The 10,749-nt window shown below is 44.1% G+C and overlaps 1 protein-coding gene and 1 long non-coding RNA gene across 18 annotated transcripts in view; one reads left to right on the top strand and one right to left on the bottom strand.

The window, feature by feature from the left end:
- The first annotated feature begins 79 nt into the window (after nucleotides 1–79).
- Nucleotides 80–4,327, top strand: LOC310665281. Of its 2 annotated transcripts, XR_014505363.1 has the most exons (3): nucleotides 80–217; nucleotides 1,362–1,480; nucleotides 3,934–4,327. It is a non-coding gene; the product is annotated as an uncharacterized lncRNA (long non-coding RNA). The 2 variants fall into 2 exon arrangements; XR_014505364.1 differs by lacking the exon at nucleotides 1,362–1,480 and having other exon boundaries at nucleotides 82–217.
- The window catches only part of MYLK (myosin light chain kinase), a 191,623-nt gene continuing 183,421 nt past the window's right edge, over nucleotides 2,548–10,749 (bottom strand). For all 16 annotated transcript variants that reach the window (XM_083404939.1, XM_083404944.1, XM_083404931.1 and 13 more), the window contains 3 exons: nucleotides 10,107–10,236; nucleotides 6,317–6,448; nucleotides 2,548–4,821 (listed from right to left, as the gene is read on the bottom strand). In XM_083404939.1, coding sequence (XP_083261065.1) covers nucleotides 4,571–4,821; nucleotides 6,317–6,448; nucleotides 10,107–10,236 — 513 coding nt within the window. In that variant the 3' untranslated portion in view covers nucleotides 2,548–4,570. The remainder of the gene's footprint in view (nucleotides 4,822–6,316; nucleotides 6,449–10,106; nucleotides 10,237–10,749) is intronic.

The following is a 10,749-nucleotide window of genomic DNA, read 5'->3' as shown; positions in this document are numbered from 1 at the left end:
CGCGCTCCGCCTACTCCGGGGCGGGTGTGGGGCCGCTGCCCCGCCTTCCACCTGGCAGGGCGAAGCGACGCCATGGTCAGAGTCCAGAGCCGTCAGCGCCTGACACGGGATGTCTTCATTTTGTCTCTGTGGCAGAGAGCCGGGCTGGGGGCGTTTACGAAACCAGCAAGCGCAGCATAAACCTACCGTGGCATAAATGTATACCTGCCGCTACCGGGTAATTGTAATGCAAAGGCGTGTACTGGTCAAGTTGGTATTCCACTTGCGTACCACTTGCATTTGCTGTTGGGCCAGTTGTCGAAATCGCCAACTCTGTTCACAGAGTTAAGCCTATAAGCGCCTATTTATCAGGATTCATGTGCCATTCTCCTCCTAAGGACGTTTAAGAGGTCTAGATGGTGACCATCCAGTTTTAGATTCGCAACCACCGTGTGAAGGTTGCTTAGCTGAGAAATAATGCCTACCACCACACCAGGGACACCCAGCCAGCTTTGAGGCAATTGGATTGCAGCCCAACCTGAGGTGCAGCATAGTCGCCCTGTAACCTTGGCTCCCTGAGACAGACGGATGCCAATCAAATAAACATTGAGTCTGGTAAATCGATTAATTAAAAGCTTTAGTTGTTTGCTCACTCTAGTTATAATGGGTTACAAATTAAGGGCACAGGATTGTATTCAACTAAACTGTCCGGGGACCATTTACCTTTACCTTTACTCAGAGAAGACTAAACCAATGCTGTTAATGTCAATTACTTCAATGGGTCTACTCTGAGTGGCTCTGCTTTCTTTTTAAAACCATGTTTGGTTCTGGGTATCACAGTAAATAGGAAATAAAATACTAAATATGTCCTTTTCCTTACTATTAGTAGTAGTGTTCTGCCCAGGGGCGGTGGAAGGGGTGTGTGGTAGGTGTGGGCCGCCCTAGGTGTCACCCCCGGGGGGGGTAACAAAACGCTGGGCAGCACTCACTGCGGCACCTGCAGCGTGCCTGAGCCACACATCTCTCCTGGGAGAGACGCGCTGGCTTGTGCGTGCGCAGGCTCCGCGCTGCCCAAACGTTCTGCCTGCTGCCTCCGCCTCAGCTGTAGGGCGGCTGAGTGGAAGGAGGCTGGCAGACTCCGGAGGCCCTGTGGTGCACCCCGCCCCAGGTGTGCTGCCCCAGGTGCCCAAGCGGCTTCCTCCGCCGCTGGTTCTGCCCCCACAAGGGTCAGTTATTAATCTTGTATTAGTATTAGGTAGAAAGAATAACAACATTGCCCCTTTAAGAAAAGGTAGTGCCTTCCCCCCTTTTTTTAGACCTCAAAAGTGTTTGGGAAATGTAGGCACAGCAATACTCTAGTTTCTATTGTCTCTGCCTCCCAGAGCAGAAAAATACCTCCCTTCCATTGGCTCTGCCCAGAGGGAAGAAATCTCCCTTTCTCCTAGAACTCCTTCCTTCTTCTATAACTCCATGAACTCTATAAGGAACAGCCTATTGGAATGTGAGTAATATTTCTACATGTGCCTTGATTCTCTTCAATAAATCTATGTATGAGAGGTTTATGGAGTTTTGTTGAATACTATCCAGATTGAGAGAGGTCTCAGGACAGAATAGTTAACATTAATTAAATTGCATGCTGTTTCACATTCGTTTTAGTATCTCAATCAGCCTTTTGTGTTAAAGTTTTGGCCTTTGAGTAATATACAGATTTTGTGTGTGTTGCTATTTAACTAAAACATAAATATTGTTTATTTGGGTAGCAGCCTTAATTGCAGTATATTTACTGCAAGTGAAAAATGTTGATATACAAATATAATACTGATACATAAATATAATATCTAAACCTTTCTACAATTTCCACACCAATTTCCAATACAAAAACAAATTTTGTAATGTGTGAAGCAATCCTATGGGGAAATGGCATTATGTGCAACCTTATACAGTGGGACCTCGGGTTACATACGCTTCAGGTTACAGACTCCGCTAACCCAGAAATATTGCTTCAGGTTAAGAACTTTGCTTCAGGATGAGAACAGAAATTGTGCTCCAGCGGCGCAGCAGCAGCAGGAGGCCCCATTAGCTAAAGTGGTGCTTTAGGTTAAGAACAGTTTCAGGTTAAGTACGGACCTCCAGAACGAATTAAGTACTTAACCCGAGAAGCATGGAATTGTTGAGTTAGAAGGTACTCTGAGAGTCATCTAGTCCAACCCCCTGCAATTAGGAATGTGAACTAAAGCATCCAGGACTTCTGTTCATTAAAATTATTGTGACTATAAAAGTTGCTTCTATGGGAATTTTTTTCTAGCATAAATAGATATTTTTAGTGCCCCTTATGGAGTTTGATATGAACTACCTCACCAACTGATGAAGGAGACGTGTTTGGACAGAAGAGGGTAGAGTCATAAAATAACTTACTACACTTGCTTGACAAATGGGAAATATTATTAGTAAGTAGGATTTATGAAAATTAGGTGATGTGTAATCAAGAGCAACGATCATAGAAGGTTGAGAACCATGTTGCAATAAAAGTTCTGGGTATAAGATTAAACAAATGAGCAAATGGTAGCATGCTTTGTGGTATTTCTTTATTGAGAAATTGTGAGTAACTACAGCTGTAGTGTTCTCATATCTTGCAACTCTTTTGGTTTAAGAAATCATTGGCATATTTTTAATTATGGTATACAAAAAATACACCCCATTGTTTTCTTAACACATTGAAAATGTGACAAAACGCTCTGTATGCACTAAATAATACTAAAAACCTTATAATAATGTGTGGCAAACTGGCAATTATTGTGTTTACTATAACAAAAGTTCTTTATCCATTCAAAAAGAAGACACGATGGTAACCTCCTCCTAGCAAGAAACAGCAAAAGCAGTTATAAAAATCCACAGCAATAGTGAGTGAGCCTCATATATAGAATGTTGCATTCCAACAGGCAGACGAGCAAATAATATATAACACATAACATTAGGCAATATCAAACAACCAAAAGATGATACCGTATACATCTGTATTAAAGTACACTTAATTTCCCCCCTCTGCCTTAGTAAGCTAAAGTAATCTTCATTGTATACTTTTTTTAAGAAAAAAAGAAGTCACTGTTACACTTAAAATGTTTGCATCTTACAAATAAAGTGAGGGAGGGAAAAGCCACACGACTGGAATGATGTGCTTACAGTGGACATATTGATTAAATGTAACTTTTCATGGCCTCTGGACTGCAACTAACTGTGAAAGAAAAGCAATGTCAGTAAATCTAAATGTGTTAATCAGTTTGAGGAAGAATCACATTTTATTATTGATTGTGCTGATTTTCAATTTTAAGTCATTAGCCTCACAGATACTGCTAAAACATGGCTTTGGAAGTTGGTTTCAAACCAGAGTTGCACCACACAGGCACATGATCATTGACTTTACACAACATATTGCTTTGCAGCAGCACATATGCCTTTTCAGTTCAATAAGCAAAGTTCTGTATTTATCTTGATTGCCCACGCAGTAATCTGCCATCAGGTAAGGTAACCTAGGACTGCTTTTGGTTACCATTTCTGTTTGGCAGCTGTGGGGAGAAAGCCAGTCAATTACTATATAACCTACAGGTAAGGCAGTCAAGAGAAGCTGTCACACCAATGCTTACACAACATTTTGGATAGTTTGTGGTTGAGTACTAAATCTTGAGTGTACCAGCTGTTATGGTTGGAAATCGCCATAAACCAGCTTTTTCTTGCTCTTACTAATGTCATGGTAACAACTGGCACGTCTGGAGAAAGAGTAACTGAGGAGAAGATCTACTGCTCAACTGGCAACAACAAATTAATGGGAAAATGTGCATTTACTGTTCAGAGGAGAAAAACTACACTACATTTAAGCTGAAATGCTTAGATTTAAGCTTAATTCATTCTCTTCCAATGATAATTATTTTGCATAAATTTAGTTATACTGAATTACAGTTATGAATGATAATGTTCAGAGGAAGAACTAAAGAAGATACAGAAACTGAACTGCTGCTGTGGTGGAGTCTTCACTTATAAATAGGCTGCAAACATTCTACGGGATGATGGCAAATAACTGTGTTGTGTATTGAAAAGTTATTCTATGCAGCTCTTGTTCTTTTAGTGGCCCTTTGCAGGTAAGCCTTCTGCTAGATTGTGCTCAGTGTTCTCAAAATACATTCATATAAGATCCACTGACGCTAGGAGACTTACGTGCAGACATGATTGGGAGGATTGGCTCTGAAGTATTCCAAGTTCTCCATAGCTGATGTATTGGTTGATGGAACAATTAGCGCAATTGTTCAGTCCCCCTCTCCTGATCAGCATGGTCAACAAATAAATTGTGGACTCTGGTTAAAATTGCAGATTAGCATTTCATATGGTGTTGTTCACATTGATTGTTTGGGCAATGCAACTGATGCCTTAACTTAAACTAAACTGAAGCTTGCGAATTCAAGTTAATGCCCATAAATAAAACAGGTTATCAGCTGACTGTGCTGAAAAAACAGGAAAAAATGACCTAATGTTACACTGTGTAAGCCTTAAAAACAGTCTTTTACTGGGTAATTTTCCGTATCTCTACCCCATCCTGATTTCATTCTTCTTCTTCCTCCTCCTCCTCTTCTTCCCCTTCTTTCCCCATTGTTTCCACAATGAGTTCTGCAGTACAAGTTATTTCTCCAAGACTGTTAACTGCCTTGCAGGTATATTTGGCATCATCGTCCCCACAGACTTCAGAAATAGTCAAAGAGCAATTGCCATCTTCATCATAGTCTATCTGGAAGTGCCTGGACTCCTTGATAGATTGGTCATCTTTGTACCAAATCACCTCTGGATCAGGGTAACCTGTAAGAACAGCAGGTGCAACAAGTCAAGCAACTTAAAACTATTTTTGCATGCTTATCCTTAAAAGACTGGTTCATGTTAAGGGGCTGATACACTGTAATATTGGGAAGGGATATGTGTGCACATGTGCATCTGTTAACATAATTTTGGTTGACACTAGGAACTGCTGCTTCTACTCATGTTCCTCAACGGCCCATCCTGCCTCGGCTGTTCACCTACCTGGCTGTCTGCTTGCTCTCTGCACTTTCTCAGCCAGGCTACCTGCTCAGACCATAGGCTTCCCTTGCGCTGTTTTGTACACATGTGAGCAAGCAAGAGAGTAGGCAGTTTATGGCAGTGACAGCAACAATTATGGCAGGGGTAACTTGGAAATGCCTGTCTGGGCTACCTGCCTGCCCATTCGCTCCAACCTGCTGTTGGCATCCTGCAGCTTGCGCCTACTGGCAGTCACTCAAACTGCAGCACAACACACACACACATATATATATATTACAATAAGATGTGCCAAAGTGGCAGCTAGTTCTCTTTGCCTAGTCCATGTCTATGTTTATACTCACATATTGCAAATCACTTGGAGATAACAGTGAATTTGCAACATACACGTCTAGCTGAATGTGTAAAGATCGAGTGTAAAGATTGAGTCTCACTTCACATGACAATCTCTTAAAACAATCAGCATGGAGCAACATAGGATTATGTATTATGCCTCTGCCCTTTGAAGACACTCAACAACTTGAGCATGATCAATCACAGCACATTCTGTGAAGGAGCTTGCCTTCTTTTCCAGAACAGCTTTTCATTGCTGCTGCTGAGAGTGTGAGAAGGAAGACCACTCCCTTCTGCAAGGACCTGGCCTAGGGGGCAGGGCCCAGACTCACCATGAACAGCTAAAAGAGATTCCTGGGAGGCCAGAAGGATATTGCTAGAATAACTGGCAAAAATGGTTTAGAACGGTTTTAATTTTGGTTCCACTGTTTTGTTTTTGTTGGGTGGGGGTTGGTTAAATATTTAGTTGGGGTTGGCAGTTATTTTAATTTGGGTATAAATGTAAACTGACTTTTTAAAATCTTTATGTTTCTATTGATTTATTGGTTATAGTCTGTATAGGATATTCTGTTTTTTAATGTTTGATGTTTTATTATGTTTTTATATATGCTGTAAGCTGCTCAGAGTGGTTGGGGAAACCCAGCCAGTTGGGCAGGATAGAAATAATGATAACGATAATGATAACAACAACAACAACAACAATAATAATAATAGGTCCAATTGAAACTCTCTCAAATACACAGCCTGTGTCCTCTGTCTCTGGTTAGCTGGGCATAACTGTTTATTAATATGTGATTCCATTTAGTGGAGCATCAAGATGTACCTGAAGAGTAAAATAAAGTGGCTTATGGGTAGATAAAATACTAGTGTGAAAAACACTGATGAAGCAACACAGAGAAAGATGGTATGTTGATAGCAGAAAATAGTCATCCAAATTTATGAAGCGTACCTTCAATTTTGCAGTCAAACCTAGCAGCACTGCCTTCCACAACTTCTATATCTTGAATTGTTTTAGAGAAATATGGCTTCACATGGGACCTTTCTTCATCAACTGCTTCCAGGAGAGCACTAGCAGCTTCATCTAGACAAAGTAAACCAAGATCCATTAAACTTATATAGAAGTTTCTCTGGCAAAGGGTCTTTGTTTTAGTGGCCTAATCATCACCATCAAAGTCTTCCTTTACTTTCAGCAACAGTGCAGAAGTTCATGGAAGTCTGCTTTGTGTGCACATCATGATAGTCTTTAATGGTGGAGCTATTTTTCAGTAGCATAAGGACATAATTTCATTTGAGCAGCATTCTCACAGTTCAGTCATAAACAAATTTACATGGAAAAAAGTGTGAGCTCCTTGGGACACTTCCCAGTAAATATTACTCCGTGCTTGCGCAAACAAAAATATTTTATTAGCATTAATGATGATTCATCATAGCAACTATTCTGTTAACTGTGTAGTGATATCATGATGTCATATGGGGGATATCATAGCTTATGGCCTTTCAAGGGCAGTCACAGAATGGCTCTCTACACACTCATCCTTTTCCAACCTGATGATCTTCATATGTTTTGAACTACAACTCTAATCATCCTTGATCATTGGCTATGCTGGCTGTGGCTTAAGGTAATTGCAATTTAAAACATGTACATCACATCACATTGTAAGTTGTTGAAACTATTTCAATAAGTGTTTTCAGAACACTGATATAAATAATAAGACTGCTGTTTAAGATTGTTTATTGTTGTTTATATGCCACATTACTTTTCTTTTTTACATAAAGGAAGCATATGAGAGTTATTTTTAAAGGGCTCAATATCCATCTATATGTTCATTTATGAATTGCTTCCAATAAAACTACTTGAAGCAATTTATCAATAAAAACAAAAAGAAACAATTTCATATATATATTCCCAATCCAGATACAGGCAGGGATAAAAAATTCCAATTAAAAAGCTCGTTGAAAAAGGAAGGTCTTCAATAGGCACCGAAAAGACAATAAAGCCAGTGTGTCTGATACCGTATTTTTCGCTCTATAGGACGCACTTTTTCCCCTTCAAAAATGAAGGGGAAATGTGTGTGCGTCCTATGGAGCGAAGACGCTATAGTCCCGCGACCCTCTCCCGGCTGGAGAGGTGACGCGCGCCTATAGCAGGAGTCTCTATAGCCGCGCGTCACCTCTCCAGCAGGGAGAGCGTGCGCGGGGCTAAAGCAGCCCCCCGCGACCCTCTCCCAGCTGGAGAGGTGACGCGCGCCTATAGCATGAGCCTCTATAGGCGCGCGTCACCTCTCCAGCCGGGAGAGTGCGCGCAGGGCTAGAGCAGCCCCCCGCGACCCTCTCCCGGCTGGAGAGGTGACGCGCGCCTATAGCAGGAGTCTCTATAGGCGCGCGCCACCTCTCCAGCCGGGAGAGCGCGCGCGGGGCTAAAGCAGCCCCCCGCGACCCTCTCCCGGCTGGAGAGGTGACGCGCGCCTATAGCAGGAGTCTCTATAGCCGCGCGTCACCTCTCCAGCTGGAAGAGCGCGCGCGGGGCTAAAGCAGTCCCCCGCGACCCTCTCCTGGCTGGAGAGGTGACGCGCGCCTATAGCAGGAGTCTCTATAGGCGCGCATCACCTCTCCAGCCGGGAGAGCGCGCGCGGGGCTAAAGCAGCCCCCCGCGACCCTCTCCTGGCTGGAGAGGTGACGCATGGCTATAGAGACTCCTGCTATAGGCGCGCGTCACCTCTCCAGCAGGGAGAGCGTGCGCGGGGCTAAAGCAGCCCCCCGCGACCCTCTCCCGGCTGGAGAGGTGACGCGCGCTTTTGCAGGAGTCTCTATAGGCGCGCGCCACCTCTCCAGCAGGGAGAGCGCGCGCGGGGCTAAAGCAGCCCCCCGCGACCCTCTCCTGGCTGGAGAGGTGACGCGCACCTATAGCAGGAGTCTCTATAGCCGCGAGTCACCTCTCCAGCCGGGAGAGCGCGCGGGGCTAAAGCGGGCTTTTGCGAGAGGTGAGGGAATTCCCCCACCTCCCAGGAAAGCCAAGAGAAGCCGTGCAGCCCTTTTAAAGTGCTCACGGCTTCTGCCGGTTTTGCGGGAGGTGGGGGAATTCCCCCACTTCCCAGGAAAGCCAGGAGAAGCCACGATCTCTTTAAAGGGGTTGCGTGGCTTCTGCGGGCTTTTGGGAGAGGTGAGGGAATCCCCCCACCTCCCAGTAAAGCCAGGAAAGCCCTGCGCAGCGTCTCCCGGCAAGGAGAGGCTGCACGGGGCTAAAGGGGAAGCCATCCCACTCTCTGCTTTGGCTTCCTCCATAGCTGCGCGCAACCCCTCCGGCAAGGAGAGGCTGCACGGGGCTATGGATTCTTTAGCCCCACGCAGCCTCTCCCGGGAGGGAGAAGCTGCACGGGGCTAAATGGGAAGCCAAAACAGCCTTGGCTTCCTCCATAGCTGTGCGCAACCCCTCCGGCAAGGAGAGGCTGCACGGGGCTATGGATTCTTTAGCCCTGCGCAGCGTCTCCTGGCAAGGAGAGGTTGCGCTGGGCTAAAGAGGAAGCCAAAACACTGAGCGGGATCCATCCTGCTCTCTGCCTTGGCTTCCTGCATAGCCGCGCGCAACCCCTCCGGCAGGGAGAGGTTGTGCGCAGCCTGTACGCTGCTCTTTGGTGCTGGGGGGGGAAAATATTTTTTTTCTTGATTTCCCCCCCTAAAAACTGGGTGCGCCCTATGGTCCGGTGCGCCCTATGGTGCGAAAAATACGGTACGTATATGTGTCCCATCTGTACAGCATCTTATCATGACTGTAGCAGTCTACTGATGATCTTCCCAGGTTACACTGAGATCTTAAATACCAATACAGTGGTACCTCAGGTTAAGTACTTAATTCGTTCCGGAGGTCTGTACTTAACCTGAAACTGTTCTTAACCTGAAGCACCACTTTAGCTAATGGGGCCTCCTGCTGCTGCCGCGCTGCAGGAGAACAATTTCTGTTCTCATCCTGAAGCAAAGTTCTTAACCTGAAGCAATATTTCTGGGTTAGCGGAGTCTGTAACCTGAAGCGTATGTAACCTGAGGTACCACTGTAAAGCAACCTCCAGGAACATGTCCTAGTAACTTTTCATTATTCAGGAGGATCTGCATGGCAATTGTGCTGAACATACAGTACTGTATATGGTAACAAAAGTTGGGCTCTACCCCAACTCTCTGCCGAGTGGAAGCAAGATTCCAGGAGGTTCCAGGCACTCACCCAGGGTTTGTGTTTCATTGAGAATCAAGATTCACCAGAGACGGTCGTAGCTTTAAGAAATATGATTTATTCACATATTTACACCTGAGTTTAGATGGAGTCCAGATCTTACAGCCTGGTCATCTCAAGAGGGGCTTGTTTCCTATAGCAGTGCAGCACTTGAGTCCAAGGCACCTGTCCTAATTATTCTGTTCATAAACACTAAGCCCCCTTTAATCATTTGCCTTCTAATGCTCTTTTGATGCTTTGAAGTAGTCATGCTTATTCCCTCCCCTCACCTAACAAAGCAGTTCACCTTGCTTCATCAACACTTGTCTATTGCTTAAGATTAAAGTAAGTCCTTCATGTAAACCAAGTAAAACAAGTTCTACTTAAATGATAAGCAAAACATCAAACAATATCACATGCAATATTGGGCCCGAGGGCTGTACATACTGTTTACTATGGATTTAAAGTATCTGCTCAAAACTTGGAAGTCATATAGGACACATAAGTATCTGTTCAGATCATATCAACATTTTCGTACCTTCAGCTTCTGTCTTTTCTGCATTAACAGGACTTGTTGGTGAGCTTGAAGATGACTTCCTCCCACTCAGGCCAGATATCATTGCCATAGATGATAGTCTTCCTATTGCACGAACCGCATTCCCTGTTTTCTGAAATTTAACCCAGAAATGCTTAGTGAATCCATTCTTGTGATTACTGATCCCCAAATGTTTATAAACTACGTAGTGAAGAAACCACACAATTGTGTCAGGCCATTTGATGAGTATCAGGAGACAAAGATACCTAGCAGAGATTTCCACAGCCAATATTGGGCAGCTTGCAGAGTCAGGAAGCCAGAACATTACTGAAGCAGCTGGAATATTTAAAGTTTCCATTTAAGGAACGGGAACAGAAGGAGAAATAGAAATGAACAGGTATGGAGTCAACAGAAAAACCTCACAGAAAAACTTTTCACCCACATTTCTGAAGGGCATCAACATCAATCCCCACCTTCCCTCTCTTCTTTGCTGCTATTTCCAATAAGAGCATTGAGCAGTTTTCAGTCTTCTTCAATTGCCCCAAAATGAGGACTCAGAGAGAATTTTCCCATTATTATCTCAGGAGACGTTTCCCACAAGCTCTGCACAGGATATGCATTTGAACTCCGTGATTATGTGCTTTGC

Source organism: Podarcis tiliguerta, assembly GCF_965153285.1.
Source record: "Podarcis tiliguerta genome assembly, chromosome: 1".
NCBI lineage: Eukaryota > Metazoa > Chordata > Lepidosauria > Squamata > Lacertidae > Podarcis > Podarcis tiliguerta.
Note: the sequence above shows the minus strand (reverse complement) of the source record. Positions and strands in the feature narration are given on the sequence as shown.